Below are 21,180 nucleotides of genomic sequence, written 5' to 3'. Positions count from 1 at the left end.
GGGGATTTGGTGTACAGATTATTTCATCACTTAGGTAATGCGCATATAACCTGATAAATAGTTTTTCGATTCTCACCCACTTCCCATCCTCCACCCTTAAAAATGTGTCTGGAGGCCGGATGAAAGGTTAGGGCAGATCCTGAGTAGGGTAAGTATTACCTTATAAATAGGGTTGCCAGACTTAGCAAATAAAAACACAGGATACAGGAGATTATGATACTGTAATAATTCGTGAAAATTTAATAATTATTCATTGTTTATCTGAAATTAAAATTTAACCGGGCATCTCACATTTTATCTGGCAACTTTATTTGCAAAGCACTGCCTCCTTTGACACCTTTTAATAGCCTTCAATAAATAGAAGGCCCCTATCTTATAACAAGGGAGAGTTGGTCACTTCTGCAGACCAAGAGGTTTAGGCAACTGAAAATTCTTATGAAAATCCTCAACCTGATCTTCAGTTGTGCAGCTCTCCTACTGCAGGAAATGAGTGTCTTTAAATGCTTTCAAGGAGATACTTTGACTCTTACACTTTGCTTAAACTTTTTTTCTTTTTCTTTTTTTTTCCTTTTTTTGAGACTCACTCTGTCACCCAGGCTGGAATGTAGTGGCGCGATCTCAGCTCAGTGCAACCTCCACTTCCCAAGTTCAAGCAATTCTCCTACCTCAGCCTCCTGAATAGCTGGGATTACAGGTACCTGCCACCTCGCCTGGCTAATTTTTTGTATTTTTAGTAGAGATGGGGTCTCACAATGTTGGCCAAGCTGGTCTTGACCTCCTGACCTCAAATGATTCACCCAACTCGGCCTCCCAAAGTGCTGGAATTACAGGTTGAGGCACTGCACCTGGCCTTAAAGTTGTTGATTAATAGATCTGAGCCTGAGATTTTTCTTTCTGCCGTGAATCAATAATAATTAACAACAGCTATCCATTCCACAATCCTTTCTTGCAGGCACTATTACCCTACAAGCCCCAACTGCCTGAGGCAGTAGTTTCTAAACTTGTCTGCACATAGGAATAACATGGGAGTGTCTAAAAATACCAGTGCCAGTGTCCTACCCCCAGAGATTGTAATGTAATTAGTCTTAGGTGTGATCTGGGCCTAGGAATTTTTAAGTTTCCTAGGTGACTTTAATGTGCAGATTACTGGAACCACTAACCTAGGATATTGTACCAGTTAGTGCATCCCCTGGCACCTGTATCCCGTTATAGCTCACTACCGGTAAAAGCCTTAAAAATCCACTTTCACTGCTGCCACAAAAATACTTTTTTGGTGCATGGCACACAGCATCCAGGCAGTATCAGCAGCTGGTCCTATTGTTATCCAGCTGGTGAGTAATCCAATGACAAAATCCTACACTTACTGTCTGCTTCCTAGGACCTTTCCTGGTGTCAGCTTTCTTAGGTAGGCTTCCCTAGAAGCAGAACCTAAGGCAGGTAATCTTATCCAAGTGATATGTGTGTGGAACACTCTCAAGAAAAGAGAGTGAGGAAGGCAGGACAGGGTAGGGATAAAAGCAAGAATGTGGTCTTAGCTGGTGACTAGCTTTAGTGCCTGATCCTGGGGCAAATCTGGAACACAAATTCTACTGCAGAGTTATCCCTACCTTGAGGCAAGGGGGTGACCTTTTGTACCCCTACATCAGTTAATCATTGGCTGAGGTCTGTCCCTAGAGGGGTGATGGAGAGCTGGAGTATAGCTTCTTAGCCAGGGCCAGGACTGGGGTGAAGTGAACAGGGTAAAGTTTGAGAGAAAGTAAAAAACCCAATAATCAAGGTTAATACGATATTAATGCAATATATTAAATAAATAAAAATGAATTTACAAATTCATGATGAACACAATAAAGTTTTAAATAAACATAGAATTAGGGGAAGGGGTTCTTATTTGGTCAAGGGCAAGTCTCACAGAGAGAGCGACTGTGGGTTGTTAACAGTCAACACTCACAGCATCTGGGGGATGGATGCCTTGGCCAGGTAAGGGTGAGGAACCAACAATATCTATTATACCACCTTTCACCCATTCTATTTATTTAATTTTGGGTTAACTCCATTCTCCTAGGATTTGGGGGAGGGAGCAGAAGAGAAAAACACTTGGTCCTTTTAATAAAGTCAAAAATCTCTGGCCATGGTGATTGCTTTAGGGATGAACTTGTGACCCAAATGAGCCCAATCTGCATCCTCCTCAAGGATATTTTTTGCTGGAGGTAACAGAAAAGATGCTGTGGACAACATACACTGGAGCCATCTGTGGTCATTTTTCCCAGCTGCACAGAAGAATCTTCCTATAATAGGAGAGAAGGAGATCAACATGAAAAAGAAAATCTGTGCCAAGAACAAAACCTGAGAGAGAAAGAGGGTGGGCTGAAAACATTCATTGTGCCTTTGGACTCAGCAAGGCCAACACTTTTCCATTCTATAATTTATAAATTAGGAATTATTTTTGGTATGGAATAGAAAGTTTGAATTAAGGAGCAAAACCAACTTGAGGAATAAAAAAGGGGTTGAAGGAGAGAAGGAGAGAGAGAGAGAGAGAGAAGAAAACAGTCTATTGGCTCACATAATGGGAAAGCCCAGGAGTAGATTTGTTTCAAGCGTGGCTGGAAAAAGCTTGTGCATGACATCACCATGATCCATGGATCTTCTTTCTTAGAACTGGCTCCATCTTCAGGTCAAATATGAATCAGACAATAGGCTGAGTGACAGATATTCTGGTTTTCTCAAAACTCTACTTACCCACTTTTGACAATGGTTCCATGATCCTGAATCAAACATCCATGCCTGGATTCTGTCTTTCTTTAGGATGGATTATTTCCTGGCACCCTCCTTTTCCCCACCAGTCTTCTCCTTATGATCACTTATACCCGAATCATAGTAGAGGACAACGTGGGCTCAAATCACACCTCTTCTTCCTGCCAGAATACAACAAAACACTAGTTCACTGTTTTGCTGCTCTCATAATTTTTTTCTTCTTTAAATTCTCAGAATATCTCAATTCACTCTTCTTTCCATTTGATTCCCCCTTCTCTTCTTAAAATAACTTTTTAGACTTTTGCAATATAGCCTTTTTTCCTTCTTCCCAAGACAATGTATGTAAACTATTTAACACAGTACCTGGCACATGGTATGCTCAATAAACAGCACTGTGGAGGAGAGGGAGGAAGAAGAGGAGGAGAGGGCGAACAATAATGTACCTTACATAGGTTTAAGAAGATATAAAAATGTTTTTTGTCTTTGCAACTTTACTACATTTTCTTTATTCAGTCCATCATTCATGGGCATCTGGATTAATTCCATGTCTTTGGTAATTGTGAATAGTACTGTCATGAACATATGTGTGCATGTATCTTTATGGTAGAATAATTTGTATTCCTTTGGGTATATAACCAATAACAGGATTGCTGGGTGGAATGGTAGTTCTGTTTTAAGTTCTTTGAGAACTCTCCAGACTGCTTTACACAGCAGCTGAGCTAATTTACACTCCTACCAGCAGTGTATAAGTGTTCCCTTTTCTCTGAAACCTTGCCAGCATCTGTTATTTTTTGGCTTTTTAATAGCAGCCATTATGACTGGTATGAGATGGTATTTCACTGTGGTTTTGATTTGCATTTTCCTAATGATTAGTGATACTGAGCATTTTGTCATATGCTTGTTGGCTACATGTATATCTTCTTTTGAAAACTGTCTGTTAATTAATGTCCTTTTCCCACTTTTAAATGGGGTTGTTTGGTTTTTGCCTATTGATTTAAGTTCCTTTTAGATTCTGAATATTAGACCTTTGTCAGATGCATGGTTTGCAAATATTTTCTCCCATTCTGTAGGTTGTCTCTTTTCTGTGTTGATAGTTTCCTTTACTGTGCAGAAGCTTTTTAGTTTAATTAGGACCCACTTACCAGTTTTTGTTTTTGTTGTAATTGCTTTTGGAGTCTTCATCATGAAGTCTTTGCCAGCGACAATGTCCAGAACAGTATTTCCTAGTTTTTTTTTCTAGGGTTTTATAGTTTTATGTTTTACATTTAAATCTTTAATCCATCTTGAGTTGATTTTTGTATATGGTGAAATGCAGGAGTACAGTTCCTTTTTTTTTTTTTTTTTTTTTGAGACGGAGTCTCGCTCTGTCGCCCAGGCTGGAGTGCAGTGGCTGGATCTCGGCTCACTGCAAGCTCCGCCTCCCAGGTTCACGCCATTCTCCTGCCTCAGCCTCCCGAGTAGCTGGGACTACAGGCGCCCGCCACCTCGCCCGGCTAGTTTTTTGTATTTTTAGTAGAGACGGGGTTTCACAGTGTTAGCCAGGATGGTCTCGATCTCCTGACCTCGTGATCTGCCCGTCTCGGCCTCCCAAAGTGCTGGGATTACAGGCTTGAGCCACCGCACCCGGCCAGGAGTCCAGTTTCAATCTTCTGCATATGGCTAACCAGCTATCCTAGCACCATTTATTGAATAGAGAATCCTTTCCTATTGTTTGTTAATGTTGATTTTGTCAAATATCAGATGGTTGTAGTTGTGTGGCTTTATTTCTGGGTTCTCTTACCTGTTCAATTGGTCTATGTATCTGTTTTTGTAACAGTACCATCCTGTTTGGGTTATGATAGCCTTGTAGTATAGTTTGAAGTCAGGTAATGTGATGCCTCTGGCCTTGTTCTTTTTGCTTAGGATCACTTTGGCTATTTGGCCTCCTTTCTGATTCTGAAGTAGGAGGCAGGACTGGACTCTGGGCTCAGACATCAGACCAAATTGAGGACTGGCTCAATTGAGAAATGCCCCAGGGATGGGGCACAAGCAGTTTTCCATAAGACATGCCCACCAGTGTGTTGTGTCAGCTTACAATTTCCATGGCAACACCTGCAAGTTACTGCCCCTTTTCATGACAGCAACCTGACAACCCAGAAGTTACCACTCGTTCTAGAAATTTCTGCATAATCTACCCCTTAATTTGCATGTAATTAAAAGTAGATATGACTGCAGAACTGCCTTTGAGCTGCTGCTCTCAGCACACTGCACATGGGGTAGCCCTGCTCTGCAGGAGCAGTCACAGAGCTGTAACACTGCCACCTCAGTAAAGTTGTTTTCTTCCACCAACCACTCACTTTTTTTTTTTTTTCTGAGACGGAGTCTAGCTCTATCACCCAGGCTGAAGTGCAGTGGTGCCATCTCAGCTCACTGCAAGCTCCGCCTCCCGGGTTCACGCCATTCTGCTTCCTCAGCCTCCCAAGTAGCTGGGACTACAGGCACCCGCCACCACACCTGGCTAATTTTTTGTATTTTTAGTAGAGACTGGGTTTCACGATAGCCAGGATGGTTTTGATCTCCTGACCTCGTGATTCTCCCGACTCGGCCTCCCAAAGTGCTGGGATTACAGGTGTGAGCCACCAACTCACTTTTGAATTCTTTCCTGAGCAAAGCCAAGGACTCTCCCAGGATAAGCCCCAATTTGAGGCTCGTCTGCCTTGCATGAATACCATCTGAATTTTAGAATAGATGTTTCTAATTCTGTGAAAAATGCCATTGGTTGTTTGATAAGAATAGCATTGAATCTGTAAATTGCTTTCGGCAGCATGGCCATTTTAACAATATTAATTCTTCCTATCTGTGAGCATGTGATATATTTCCATTTGTTTGTGTCTTCTCTGATTTCTTTCAGCAGTATTTTGTAATTCTCATTGTAGAGATTGTTCATTTCCCTGGTTTAGCTGTATGTTGTTCTTTTTGTGGCAGTTGTGAATGGGATTGCAGTCTTGAGTTGTCTCTTAGGTAGGATGTTATTGGTATATAAAAATGTTACTTTGTACCCTGGATACATTGATTCTGTATCCTGAAACCTTGCTGAAGTTGTTTGTCAGATCCAGAGCCTTTCGGAAGAGACTATGGGGTTTTCTAGATATAGGATCATAGCATCTGAGTGTTTCTAATGCCTAAGACCCTGATGATCAAGAGTTTTCTTATATCATACCTGTATTTCCTGCTGCAAATAAACTACTCCTAATAAGTTCTCAATATAAGTAATTTCTCAGGGAGAATGAAAACTCTTAAAATTCTCATTGCTATGCCATCTTGTTTCTTTAAGTCTTCTACAATATATTTTTTCCCAGCTAAAACATTTTAAACCCTGAGAACAGTCACACACGTTAATATGCATGGCTGGTTTGGACACAGGAACAAGATTTATTGTTTTTTTTAAAAAGCATTCCTTCCTTTTCTTTTCTTTTTAAATTGATAACAGGAGTCTCAAAAATACTCCAAGACTGTAACTCCAAGAGAGTTCAACAAACACATTGAAAATTGGAGGAAAACTAGTAAATGTGTTTTTTTTTTTTTTTTTTTTTTTTAAAAAAAAGGGTAAAGGAATTTATTTGATTGGATGGGTTGACTTTTTGAAACAAAAAGTGGAATAGACTTGTTTTTCCGTCAAGTGGACACAGCTCAACTGTTCTTACAGAGGTTGAGGCCTGAAGCCTGGGGGCAAATACTTGATGTGTGTAGTTAAAAAGTGGCAGATAGACTGGTGGAAACAGCATGTAACTAGTTTGTGTCGCCAGTTAGCATTGTAACTATACCCTAACATGTTCTAGTAATAAGCTTCAGGTATATGTTCTGGGTTGCAAAATATGAATTTAAGAAAATGTTTTAATTATTTGGCAGTTAGTGATCAGAAAGCAATCAGCTCCTGCTTCTTGCTCTATGCTCTGTGCCTCTGGTCTCTCATACCAGAAATTAGCCCCTACCTCACCCCTGTGCTGGGTCTATGCTAAAGAAAAGGATCTTTTCAACCTGGTGATTAAATAAAAAACTGTGATTTCTAATACTATTTCCATCTGCTAGCTGTGCCTGGGCTATCCAACTTTTCCAACATTATATTTTAGGATTTCTTTTTCCCCATATCATTTGAGTGCAGAAAGCTCTTGTGGTCCATCTCCAATAAAGCAGCTCCTGTTAGTTTCTATTTCCCTCTGATTTGAGTTTACTTTTGTTATGGAGTCTACCTTGCCCTGCTCCTGGTCTAATAAGCTTGGGTACCAGGATCTAATCTAGAAATTTCAGGAGGCTTCTGCTAATTCAACTCCTTAGAATTGCCAAACTTGTTGAGGTTAACTGTGTCTGTTTCCTAATGGTTTCCCTCCCTCCAATTTGCACAGCCCTCCCCGATACAAACCATCCTCTACACGGCTGCTCCTCAAGACAAGGGCTTTCCAAAATCTTGACTGGGAGCCTTTGGTCCTTTTTATTCTCAGCTTAACTGCTTAGAATTTCATGTTATATTTGGAAGGAATGAGCTTCCTGTTATCTTCACAAAGAAGTAGATACTATTGATTGTCTGGAAATAATCTTGAGAAAGGAAAGATAAAGGAGGTCCCAGGAACTTGACTTTGGTCTCAGAAGGTAAAGATGGAAAAGTTCCACATGTATAAGGTGAGAGCATGAATCATCTCAGTCCCTAAGTTGAGATCCTGAGAATGGGACTTCATGTGAGGCTGATGCACGAGGAGTTGTAGGAGCATTTCTGGCTTTCAGCAGGGTGTTTGGAAGACTTCTGGGCTGAGTGTTATATGAAAGAATCCAAGCCCACACCTGTTAATCCATGTACAGCCCAACCTATAGCTCCTCCTACATCAGCCTCACGTGAAGTTGCCATCCTCCCACTACTAATGCTCACTCACCATCCTCAAGCCCACCCTGTTGAAACAAGCTACCCAATTGCTTATTTGTTGTGGCTGTTTGATTTTTCTTTCTTTTCCTTTTTTAAACAGTATAATCCTCATCTTTTGGATTGCCCTTGATCCTATAAGGCAGGTAGATATTAACCCTATTTTACAAATAAGAAAACTGAAAATCAGAGAGATTAAATAATTAAGGCAAGGTCACACAGTCAAGTGTAGTGGTGTCAAGTCTATCTGACCTGAAGTCCACAATCTTCCTTCATTATGCTCTGTTGACACATTTTCCAGCTCTTCCAGTTAACAGGAAGGCTAGGGGGGCACAGTGGGGTGGGAAGAACCCTGGACTGAGAAATCAGGAACCTGAGTTCTAGTCATGGCTCTCTTTGGTGCTGGGTGAATTACTCCCTTCTCTGCCCTCATCTGCCACATACAATGGGAAGGTTCTCCTCATTGCTTTCTGAATTTCTTCCATTTCTAATAGACTGTTAGGACAATTTGTGACTTTTTACTCTGTACTTGGTATATTTAGGAAACTGAGTTCACAATGTTTAATCTCAGAGTCAATGTTATAATTTGACCATGGGAATAGAAACCACTTTGCCACATGCTACAAGTAGTGTTGATCTGGCATTACTGCAAGTGAGGACCACTTTCTGAAATAAGTTCATGTATATTTTTGAAAGGCTTCACAATAAAGTCATTTAAAAAGTTCTGAGTGCTCAAATGTTTGTCAAGTTACACTTGTTTATAAAAAAAAGTGCTTCATTGTGTTTGTGATGTGTGGATAGGAAACATAAGTTGTGCCAGGATGGAACTTAGTTTTCTCTGAAGACATCATCAGTAGGCACGGTATCTGTGGTTCCCCCAAACGTATGATTCTGATTTAGACCCTACATGTGTAGGGTCCTACAAATACTGAGATATGTTCCTTTTTCCTCATCCACTAAAGATAATTTATTAATCACTGTAATTGAAAGTGTAGATTAACAGGAAATAGTTTGAGAAGTGGGGAATCTTATGTGCTTCTTTATAAGATATAAAAACTAGTGATTTTGATCTCTTTTCTATTTCCTTCATGATCCATACCTTTTATTCTTCGTGCTTGTTAATGCACTGTTTACAAGAAAATAATTTCTTAAGAAATGTATAAGGGACAGAGAGAACGGTTTACATAATGAGAAGCATTTTTTTACATACTATCAAACTTAAAGCATAGCAAGATTCAGAAATTTTGACATAAACACGCATTTCTCCTTTTTTATTCTACTTCACCTTTTCCAACACTCCACACATTCTTGTGCATGCCAGCGTTGTTTTCTGTTTCCTGTCTCTCCAGATCGTGCTTTCCAACTCTTGTGATACCTGGCCCCTATCTTCCAGGAGAGCCAAGGATAGTTTGACTTCTTTTAAGTTCTAAAAGTATATGATTTCATGAAATGAGAGGTTTGGCTTAGTTAACAAGGATGCCTGCTAAAATAAAGGGGTAGATACATGGAGCACCTTTACCTTCTGTGGCTTCCTATTGGTTGGAAAGAGCTGGTCTGGTGTAAATGCTCTGAAATAATAAGTCCAGGAGGTAGAGATGGGTAGGGGGATGATTACCCTGGATGGTGAGAGGCAGCTTTTTTAGGAACTAAACCTAAACCAAATCACACTTTGGGTGAGAAACCAAAGCCAGAACAGTGGGGAAACCTAAGAAACAACCCAATTCATGCCCCAGAATTCTCAGAAGCCTCTGGAACTGGCAGGACTGGTAATTCATCGAGGGCAAAAGTTGAGGGAATGATGAGGGCCAAAATAAGGGGCATTGTAAAAGTTCTTTGAGCAGCAGTTGGAGTTGCACTCCCTTTTCCCACTCAACACCACTGGGCAACTTCCCTCTTTCCACCCCAGCAGAAGTTTGGAATCTTGTTCTCTGGAGAGGATAAAGCAGAGAGCTTGAATAGAGAGACGTCTCACACATTTGAGGATAGGGCTGTCATACTAAAAACACATGGAGTAAGTAAATTTATGCATACTGAATAAGGAATGCAGAGGTTCCATTACTACTCATATCCACCCCTCTTCTCTCACTTGGCTCCCAAAATACCAGCAGCTATACCTCCACCTTCCATGCAAGATACTGAAATTACCAGCTCAAAAAAGAAGACCTAAAAATGATTTCCTAAAAATGTCTTGCTCCAGATCCCTCTACCATGAAGCTAAAATTGACAAACCCATCCATAAACTCAGATCTTCCAAATTTTTAGTTTTTCACTCTTAATCATGAACAGACAATCAAGGATCATCAGACAGCTGGGGACTACTTTAACATGGATAATATAGATCAAAACAAACAAACAGGAAGAAATAACTTGGAATATAAAATTTTGAAAAACAAACAACCTAATTGTTAATATCCTAAGAGAGTTAAGAAATAATATTTCAACCATTAGGAACAGGTTCCTTGCAAAAAGAAACATTCAGAAAACAAAAAAGAACTCTGAAAATAAAACATGATAGCAGAAGTAAAAAATACAACAGAAAGGCTGGAAGATAAACTTGAGAAAATCTCTAGGAAATGGAACAAAAAACAAAATATGGACAACAGGAGAGAAAATAAGAAAATTGGAGGATCAGTCTGGGAGATTCAACATTCAGGAATCTGACATTCTAAAATGAGAGACTAGTGAAATAGAGGGGAAAAAATAATCAATGAAATAATTCAGGAAAATTTTCCTGGAGGGAAGAGCATGAGTTTCCAGAAGAAAAGTCCGTTTGAGTGTTAATCACAATGGACAAACAGGCATTTCATGACAAAAGCTTAGAACACTAAGCAGATTCTAAAGGCTTTCATGTAAAAAGATAAGGAGTCAGAATATTTGTAGATTTCTCAAGAGCAACACTGGAAACTGGACAATGAAAATAATTTCCAATCCAAATTTTTATACAAAGGAAAATTATTATTAATAGTTAAGCAGGAAGGTAAGATAAAGACATTTTCAGACACATAAAATTTCATTAAATATATTTCCCACAGATCCTTTCTCAGAAAGCTACTGGAGCAAGCTACTGAAGGATATGCACCACCAAAGTGAGGGGGTAAATCAAGAAAGACAACTATATAGACATAGGAATTGGGAGATCCCTTCAGGGTAACTGTTGCTTACCAGACCTAGGGTGTAACTTGTTCAGATTGGAGCAGGTTTGAAACTTTATGTCTAAGGACAGTGAAGGATTCCGCATCTGTAAGTATCTTTTCTTCTGAAGTGAGCAGGTAGACATAGTAAAATCCAATGGAATCTCACTTTTATTATAAGATCCACAATAATGCTAGAATGTTGGTGAGAATGAAAACTTATACATACAGATGTATGTTTTTAATATGAAGGATTACACTGAAAACTGATGTCAATCATCCTAGCAAGAGTATTCTGATTTCTTTAGACTGTGGTGTAAATTAAAACCAAATCTGCCTGAATAAGGGGAATATGTGCATGTGTGTGTACACACACTTATAATATAGGCATAGTGTAACTACGAATGGATACCCAGGAAGCTGGAGATCAAAGTTGTGTGGCTAGGGAAAGGGAATGTGAGGGAGACCTTCTTTTCACTATTTACCTTCTTGTTTCCCTTGGCATGTTAGACAGAATGCAGGGTAAGAGAGACAGGAGACTGGGATCAGTTGGGAAGTGACTGTCATGTTCTTGGTATGAATAAATAAGGTCCTGAATGAGAAAAGAAGAGGTGGATGTGAAAGTGGGAGGATGCTTTCCTGGCCTGGTGATGACTGATAACAGAATGAGACAGGAGGGAAGGAGTGAGCAGTGGGTGCTGAGGGAAAGGTTGAATGCAGTCATCAGAGATGACTCTTTGCTTTCAAGCCTAGGTTAATGTATTTATTAGTTCCTTCTCACACTGCTAACAAAGACACACCCAAAACTGGCTAATTTATAAAGGAAGGAGGTTTAATTGACTCACAGTTCAGCAGGGCTGATGAGGCCTCAGGAAACTTACAATCATGGTGGAACGGGAAGCAAACATATCCTCTTTCACAGGATGATAGGAAGCAGAAGTGCCAAGCAAAAGGCAGAAAAGCTTCTTATAAAACCATCACATCTCATGAGAACTCACTCACTGTCATGAGAACAGCAGCATGGGGGTAACTGCCCACACGATTCAATTACCTCCCACTGGGTCCCTCCCACAACACATGGAGATTATGGGAACTACAATTCAAGATGAGATTTGGATGGGGACACAGCCAAACCATATAATTTCACCCCTGGCTCCTCCCAAATCTCATGTCCTTACATTTCGAAACATGCCTTTCCAACAGTCCTCCAAAGTCTTAACTCATTCCAGCATTAACCCAAAAGTCCAAGTCCCAAAGTCTCATCTGAGACAAGGCAAGTACCTTCTGCCTATGAGCCTGTAAAATCAAAAGAAAGTTAGTAACTTCCTATATACAATGGGCATACAGGCATTGGGTAAATACACCCATTCCAAATGGGAGAAATTCGCCAAAACAAAGGGGCTACAGGCCCCATGCAAGTCCAGAATCCAGTGGGGCAGTGAAATCTTAAAGCTCCAAAATTTTCTCCTTTGACTCCATCTCTCATATCCAGGTCATGCTGATGCAAGAAGTGGGCTCCCATGGCCTTGGGCAGCTCAGCCCCTGTGGCTTTGCAGGGTACAGCCCCCTCCTGGCTTCCTTCATGGGCTGGCATTGAGTTTTGGTGACTTTTCCAGGTGCATGGTGCAAGCTGTTGGCGGACCTACAATTCTAGGGTATGGATGATGGTGGCCCTCTTCTCATAGCTCCACTAGGCGGTGCCCCAGTGGGGACTCTGTGTGGGAGGTCCAACCCCACATTTCCCTTCTGCACTGCCCTTGCAGAGGTTCTCCATGAGAGCCCTACCACTGCAGCAAACTTTGGCCTGGACATCCAGGTGTTCCCATACATCCTCTGAAATCTATGGCGAGGTTCCCAAACCTCAATTCTTGACTTGCAGGCTCACTGTGCTGAAGCTGCCAAAATTCGGGGCTTGCACCCTCTGAAGGCATGACCTGAACTGCATCTTGGCCTCTTTTAGCCATGGCTGGGATGCAGGGCACCAAGTACCGAAACTGCACAAAGCAGCAATGCCTTGGGCCTGGCCCAGGAAACCATTTTTCCCTCCTAGGCCTCTTGGCCTGTGATGAGAAGGGCTGCTGTGAAGACTTCTGACATGCCCTGGAGACATTTTCCCATTGTCTTGGCAATTAATATTTGGCTCTTTGTTACTTATGCAAATCTCTGCAGCTGGCTTGAATTTCTCCTCAGAAAATTGGTTTTCTTTTCTATCATATCGTCAGGCTCCAAAATTTTCCAAACTTTTAAACATAAGTTCCAATTCCCAACCATATTTTTGGGAATACATAAAACTGAGTGCTTTTAACAGCACAAAAGTTACATGTTGAATGCTTTGCTGCTTAGAAATTTCTTCTGCCAGATACCCTAAATCATCTCTCTCAAGTTCAAAGTTCCACAAATCTCTAGGGCAGGGACAAAATGCTACTAATGTCTTTGCTAAAACATAGCAAGAGTCACCTTTATTCCAGTTCCCAGCAAGTTCCTCTTCTCTATCTGAGACCACCTCAGCCTGTATTTCATTGTCCATATTACTATCAGCATTTCAACAAGTCTCTAGGACATTCCAAACTTTCCCACATCTTCCTGTCTTCTTCTGAGCCCTCCAAACTCTTCCAACCTCTGCCTGTTACCGAGTTCTGCCACTTACAAAGTTAACAGTGTTGGGTAAATTACTCTGACTCATCTCTGTGTTTAGATTTTCTCATCAGCATAATGGGCATAATATTCCATTACCTATGTCACAGGGTCATTGTGAGGATTAAACAGGATAATAAGTTTAAAGGTTTAGATGAGCGACTGGTATATGGTAAATGTGAAATAACGTTAGCTAGTACTATTCTGCCTAATGACCTCTTTCAACCTCCTTTTTCTTTCCCCTAGTCTTAGAATACAGTAGTTTAGCGAATTTAATATACAAAGGAGGGATGTTCTCACCATAGGGCATGTTAATATTTCATTCAATCTTTAAACAGATATGTTTTGAGAGAAGAAAAAAGAATTCTGAAAAGAATACATGATAGCAGAAATAAAAATACAACAGAAGTTAGAAGATGAAGTTGAGGAAATCTTTAAGAAATAGAACAAAAGACAAAAAGATGGACAATAGGATAGACAACTATCTTAGGTACCTGGGATCCATTGGTGAGAAATTAAACACATTCCTGCCCTCACAGAGTCTAGGTCATTTTCTTTTGTCCAGAATTTTCCTGGCTCCTCTCACATGCTGTATGTATATATGCACTTATTTTATAATCATGGTGTTTTCAAGGAATATTTTTACATTTTTTACAAACTTTTGTTTAATGTACATATAAGCATATAATTTAAAAGTTACACATTACAGGTTACAAACTCAAAAGTAAGCTTCCCTTCCTTATTCCAGATTTCTTAGTTGTCCTCAAAAACAACCATTCTTACTTGATTTTTTTCTGACTCATTACTGAGATAAACATATAGAAGTATACAAGCCTCCTTTCTCAAATAATGGTAGTGGAAAGAGAGGAGGAGAAGATATAGCATGCGTCAGAGGCTTCTAGCCATACAGATGTAAAGAGAAAGGAAGTACATTCAGAGGACAGAGTGGGGAATATCAGACTACAAGGGTTGAGTAGTACTCTTGAAGCCAAAGCAGAAAATGTAGACTTTTAAATGAATGTAACAAGCATTTATTAAAAACTGTGCTGCACAAAACATGTTAGAAATTAGCCAGGTGCTAGGAGTCTAATCAAGGCAGGGGCAGGGTACACACATGGGAATATTACATGGACAAGCTTATCTAGCATGGCAGTCTACAACCCTTGAAGGTTGTTTACATAAAACAAAGGAACATTTTTTGTGGCTCGGGCCCCCCCAGAGTTCTCTTTAGGTTTGGACAGAGACTGCCGCATCCCTTACTGATCCCACCTTAGAGCCAGGTTTCCAAAGTCGTTTCTCCCGGTATATCCGTCTCTGTATGCAATTTTCCTCTGGTTGCCTTGAGCAAAAACAATCATCCAACTCAAATTTGCTAGCTCTGTGCTGGGCCAGCCCATGTTCCTGTAGGACATCTGTAGGCTAAGTAAGCCCCTGGGTGATCTCCATCTTGGTCTTCCTAATTCCATTGCAGCTCTTCCCCTCTCAGCCAGGAGTGGAAAGTCCTAAGCCTCCTTCCATTCATCCCATTATCAAGATGATGGCTCTCCCTCCCCAGCTCTGCTTCCAGGAAGATGACATCCCAATAACTTGGGTATCACCAAAACGCCTCCCTGAATACCAGGGAAACTGCTGTCTATCTTAAGTCCATTTGGACAGACTGTTCATCTGTTGCTTGTTTCAAGACTTGTTGATGGGGTGGACAGACCAGACATTTCATGTATTTCTGTGGATCAAGATCTCACTTTTTTTCTCTCTCTCTTTTGAGTATTGTGATCTGTTTTGGTTCTTTCACAGCTTCCCCAGGCCATCTCACTGGTCAGTTCTTCAAGAGAAACAGGGTTCACAAGCTCCAGCACTTCCCTGTTTATTCAGTTCTCTCCACTAGGGCTTGTTGGGCAGGGCAAACCTCCTCAGTATTAGCCTACAGCCCAGATAGAAGTGGCTCCAGGTTCTGTCTCTGCCTCTTCTAATTTCCCCAAATTTAGATTGGTCTGCTTATTGTTGCCTGTACCCTAGGCCACCATTTTCCTTACTGACCCTGACAGAGGGATGAGAACTCCTTAGCAGGGGTAGACTTTTCTCTAGAGCATAGTAATCACACTATTACAGTACATAGATCTCCATGTTTCAAAATATTAACAACATAAGGTCTTAAATACATAACTCCCACCAAGACTGAGGAGGTAGTTGTTTAGTCACAGGTACACAAGATTCAGTGGGGCACCAGCTTAGAAATCTGGGCAGATAAAAGGCAGTTTTCCAGAAATTGAGAGTTCTATTTAAAAAAATACAATCTATGAAATTAAGAGAAGAATCTGATCTGGAGGAGGTATTGGTCCTAAATTTTATTTCCGGGTCATGAACCATTAAGCTGGGCTTGGCCCATAAATGTGCTCTGAAGTGAAAAGAAGCAATAAGAGAATTAGTCTGCTCTTAGCATACTGAGCAGAGCTGGAGTTACAGAGAGGCTATTCCACTTAGGGGGAGTCCTGGAGCCCCCTTATTACTGATGGTAATGTCTTTTTGCCTTCTGAAAGAAATAAAAAAGGTTGCCCAGAAACTTACAAAGGAAAGGGTAGAAAGAATGAATACTTGTATGGGCTTTACTCTTTAATTAAAAATGCGTATCACTTTTGTCGCATGAAGGTGTCTTCAAACTTTTAAAAACACATTGGGCTTCATCAGATCTTTCAGGTACATTAATTTTTTCTCTGGAAAAAATAGAAGAAAAGATTAGGTGATATTTCACAGTTGAGCTACTTTCTTTTTCTAGATTTCAATGATAGGGCACAATAGAGGTTGCCATTGGAACAGCAATGAGGAGAAACGAACTATTGAAGAGAAAGGTGGAGAAGGCAAGAGAAAAGAACCATGGTCTACACTGTTGTCTATGCATCAACAACTACTGTTTATTTCTGCCTGGCCCTTCCCATGCCCTCTGCTGATTCTCTGCTGCCTGCCCTCTTCAGGCTCTTCCAGACCATTTCTGAAACTGAATCTGACAGGGTAGGCAGGATTTCAGCACCCTTTCTCATTGTCCAAGGGTGCCCGGAATTATTAGTCTTGTTGCTAGAATCACAGTGGCTGGTATATCTGGATTAGTGCTGGGCTCTCTTGGTTGTCTGTGCACCCTGGGGGTTATGACCCTGTCTCTGAAACCAGGCTTGCGACTGAGGGTTGCTTTGATCCTATGGGTATGCAGTCAGAGTCTTAATATTCCTGAGAGCTTAATTTCTCAGGAGGGCTAGAGTTACAGACTATCTTTCACATTGTGAAAGGACTGATCACCAAGAACTTTTATGTATTCATCATGCATCAATCATTCTTTCAATAAGCATTTATTGAGAACCTGCTATACGCCAGGCACCATGCTAAGTGCTAGCAGCACAATGATAAGCTTAACTGGTATGGTCTCTGCTCTTCATAGAATTTAGTTTAGTCTAGTTTATAGAGTTTAATAAGATAATTACACAAATATGTAAGCATAATCTGGTGTTATTAAGAAAAAGCCAAGGGATCCACATGACACTGTAACAAGTGGACATTTTCTAGTTTGGGAAACGGTTTTTAAGAAAGTGCTGCTTGAGGCAAGATCTGAAGAATGAGGTAAAGAAGTAGCAGACGAACATCTAAACAGGGTCATAGCAAATACTAAGATGCTCAGGCTGAAGCAAACATGTTATCATTCCCCACTTCTTCATTTTTTCATTCCACGCATGTAGGATGCCCACTAATCTAGGCACTGTGCTAGGTACTGGGGTTACTGTGGCAGACAAGATGCAGCCCAGGTTCACCACCTCTGAAATCTTTGGTATTGACTTTTGCTTGACCATGACGGAGCTTGTCATGCTTTCTGGGCATTGTGCATTGGATACCCTGACATCCATTAACAGGTTATTTTCTTCTAGGTCTTAACTAGTCTTATTTTCCTCTCCCTCTCTATTAGTTCAGGTTTGTTGAGGTCTCAACATGCCTTAGGCATAAGCCTATTCAAATAACAGGCACTCTGGGGATTATACCTCTCTCATCAATGTCTCAGGGTCAGGATTTACCTTTTTTTGGTCTGTTCACTCTCTTCCCTCTCCATTGTGTTGGTTCCTGAAAGACACCAAGACCAATCTTCAAAAATGTATTCCTCATAGATACCAAAAGAAGGAAAGTTTGAAAAGGCTTCAAAGTTCTGGGACTCAGAGAGAAATTGTTGTGACTTTTTATATGGAAGAGACAGTTACTTAAATGATGCAATTTCAGGGGCATTGGGAAGAAGTTTCTTGCATTCAAAAAGTATATGCCTTCCCTTGCTCACTGTACCTTAAATTGTAACACTGGAAATATATTTTTCGCTTATAGCTCTATCCTGGCTAACCAAAAAATACCATTGGGAGGGGTAATATATTTAGTTTTAGCAATCATTTTGCGATTGGAAGAGTTTCTAATCCTTTTCTGAAAGCAAGGTTTAGAAGGAGGAGGAAAAGAAGTCTTGAAGATGTTGTTGCCTAAATGGACTAGCCAGATGGTGCTAAGAATATTATACAATGTTGCACGGACAAGCCCAAGTGGGAAATTTCTAGCCAGCTAGACCTCACAAAGCCTGAGTTGCTATTGATAGGGACTTGATACTGACACAACTTGGGATGTAAACTTCTCTAGGCTGACTGTTGTGATGATGCTATTGTCCCACTTAAAGCCCAACAGGTTGCTAACCTGAGTGTCCATGGAGGTATTTATAGACCACAAGAATCCACTCAACAATACCTCTGTTGGTTTTATGATTCTGTCTTTACTAAATAGAGTATTCTTGAACACTTCCTGTCATTGGAAGTTCTCTTTTATGTGTGTATGTGTGTATTTAAAAACAATCAGCTTTTATGAGGCCATAAAGTCAGAAGAATGATATAATGGACTTTGGGTACTCGGGGGGAAGAGTGAGAGGTGGATCAGGGATAAAAGACTACACATTGGGTACAGTGGACATTGCTCGGTTGACAGGTGCATCAAAATCTCAGAAATCACCACTAAAGGACTTATCCATGTAACGAAAACCCACCTGTTCCTCAAAACCTATTGAAATAAAATAAAAATAAAAGATAAAAACAATCTGCTTTATGGAGGTATAATTAATAAATAATAAAATCCAATCATTTCCAATCATTTTCAGTATAGAGTTTGGTGATTTTAACGAATATATATAGTCACGTAACCACCACCAAGATTGTAACCACAATCAAGATCGAGAACATTTCCATAAGCCAAAATAGTTCCCTTCTACTCCTTTTTAGCTGATTCCTTTCCCCCATCCCATGGATAACTATGAGTCTACCTACAATAGTTTTGCTTTTTCTCGAATTTCATATAAATGAAATTGTATAATGTGTATTCTTCTTGTGCCTGGATTGTTTCACTTAGCATAATGCTTTTGAAATGTATCTATGTTCTTGTGTATTGTTAGTAGTTCATTCCTTTCTATAGCTTTGCAGTATTTCAGTGTATAAATATACCACCATTTGTTTATGCATTCACTAACTGATGTAAATTTAGGATGCCAGGTTTGGTATTATGAAGAAAGCTGCTATGAACATTTGTGTATGAGTTTTTATATATTTTTAAAATTTCTGTTTGGTAAAAGTCTAGGATTTTGGGTTGTATAGCAGTACATGAGAGTTTCAGTTGCTTCATATCTTCTCCAACACTTGATGTTTATCAGACCATTCTAGAGGGTGTGCAGTGGTATCTTATTATAGTTTTAATTTGTACTTCCCTGATGACTAATGATGTTGTGACTGTGCTCATCAGCCATTTGTATATCTTCTTCTGTTATGTATCTGTTCAAGTCTCTTGTTTCCTGCCTTTTATTAAATGGATTGTCTTACTAATGAGTCGCAATATGTAATTACATATTCTGCATACAAGTCCTTTATCAGATACATATTTTGCAAACAAACATTTTCTCCCTGTCTGTGGTTTGACTTTTCCTTTTTTTTTTTTTTTTTTTTTTTGGTTGAGACGGAGTCTCGCTCTTTCACCCAGGCCGGACTGCAGTGGCGCTATCTCGGCTCACTGCGAGTTCCGCCTCCTGGGTTCACGCCATTCTCCTGCCTCAGCCTCCCGAGTAGCTGGGATTACAGGTGCCCGCCACCGTGCCCAGCTAATTTTTGGTATTTTTAGTAGAGACGGGGTTTCACCGTGTTAGCCAGGATTATCTCGATCTCCTGACCTCGTGATCTGCCCGCCTCGGCCTCCCAAAGTGCTGGGATTACAGGCGTGAGCCACCGCACCCAGTGACTTTTCCTTTTTTAAACAAAGTCAAAAAACAGAAGTTTTCGATATTGATGATATCCATTTTATCTGTTTATGATATGGTTTTTGCTTTCTGTGTCTTATCTAAGAAGACTTACCTAACTTAAAGTCACAAAGATTTTCTCCTCTGTTTTCTTTCAGAAGTCTTTTCATTTTAATTCTTAATATTTAAGTTACTTTGTGTGTGTCTACCTTCATACTTTTTCCTTGTGGATATCTAATTGTCCCAACACTATTTGTTGAAAAGACTATCTGCGTAGAATTACCTTGGTACCTTTGTCAACAGGGTGAATCTATTTTTGACTCTCTATTTTGTTCCATTGACTGATATGTCTGTCCTTTTACCAATATCACACTGTCTTAATTACTATTACTATATAGTAAATATTGAAATTAGGTAGGTTAAATCCACCTTTGTTTTTTTTTTCTTTTTTTTTGAGACGGAGTTTTGCTTTTGTTGCCCAGGCTGGAGTGCAGTGGTGCGATCTCAGCTCACAGCAACCTCTGCCTCCTGGGTTCAAGCCGTTCTCCTGCCTCAGCCTCCGGAGTAGCTGGGATTACAGGCATGCGCCACCACGCCCAGCTAATTTTGTATTTTTAACCTTTGTTCTTATTTTTCAGAATTGTTTTGGCAATTGTAGGTTCTTTGCATTTCCCTATAACTTTTAGAGTAAGATTTTTAATATCTATTAAAGAGCTTATGAGGATTTTGATTGTGATTACATTTAATCCATAGATCAACTTGGAGAGAACTGATATCTTAACAAGATCTAGTCTTCTGATTCATAAATATGGCCTATGTCTCCATTTATTTTGGTTTACTTTAATTTCTTCAGTAGTAATATTGTATAGTTTTCAGTATATAGGCCTTGTATTTGTTTTGTTAAATTTATTTCCAAGTTTTTAATATTATTTGATGCTACTGTAAATGCTATTTTTTCAATGTACAATTGCTTGTTGTTAGTATATAGAAATAATTGATTTTGTGTATTGACTTTGTATCCTGTGCCTCTGCTACACTCACTTATCAGTTTTAATAGGTTTTTGATAGCTTCCTCAGGATTTTCTACAAGCATGATCATTATCTGTGTAAAAAGACCATTTTACTTCCTTTCCAATCTGTGTGTCTTTTCTTTCTTTTTCTAGTCTTGTTTCTCTGGCTACGACCTCCAGGACAATGTTGAACAAAAGTAGAGAGAGTGGACATCTTTCCCTTATTCCCCATCTTAGAGTAAAAGCAATCAATCTGTTATCATGAAATATTATGTTAACAGAAGAATTTTTGGTAGATGTCCTTTGTCAGGTTGAGGAAGTCATCTTGCATTCCTATTTTTATGAGAGTTTTTCTTTCCATTTAAAACTGTGAATGAGTATTAATTTTGTCAAAAGCTTTTCCTGTATCCATTGACATGATCATGTTTTTTCTTTTTAGTTTATTTATGTAGTAAAGGTTATTGCCTGATTTTTGAATGTTGA

At 39.8% G+C, this 21,180-nt stretch overlaps 1 protein-coding gene and 1 long non-coding RNA gene across 12 annotated transcripts in view; both read right to left on the bottom strand.

Annotated features, from left to right (window-relative positions):
- Nucleotides 1-1,426: 1,426 nt before the first annotated feature.
- LOC116273727 lies at nucleotides 1,427-11,807 on the bottom strand. The gene is made up of 3 exons (XR_004182067.1): nucleotides 8,928-11,807; nucleotides 2,737-2,912; nucleotides 1,427-2,285 (listed from the first exon to the last, which is right to left on the bottom strand). It is a non-coding gene; the product is annotated as an uncharacterized LOC116273727 (long non-coding RNA).
- Nucleotides 11,808-14,422: 2,615 nt separating this feature from the next.
- The window catches only part of CD86 (CD86 molecule), a 62,004-nt gene continuing 55,246 nt past the window's right edge, over nucleotides 14,423-21,180 (bottom strand). For 10 of the 11 annotated variants that reach the window (XM_009200070.3, XM_031661552.1, XM_021932628.1 and 7 more), the window contains 2 exons: nucleotides 17,460-17,505; nucleotides 14,423-16,118 (listed from right to left, as the gene is read on the bottom strand). In XM_009200070.3, the coding sequence (XP_009198334.1) occupies nucleotides 16,022-16,118; nucleotides 17,460-17,505 (143 nt within the window). In that variant the 3' untranslated portion in view covers nucleotides 14,423-16,021. 11 annotated transcript variants of the gene reach the window in all.

Source organism: Papio anubis, chromosome 2, assembly GCF_008728515.1.
Source record: "Papio anubis isolate 15944 chromosome 2, Panubis1.0, whole genome shotgun sequence".
NCBI classification, from domain to species: Eukaryota; Metazoa; Chordata; class Mammalia; order Primates; family Cercopithecidae; genus Papio; species Papio anubis.
The sequence above is the reverse complement of the archived record's forward strand: the minus strand, read 5'-3'. Positions and strand labels throughout refer to the sequence as shown.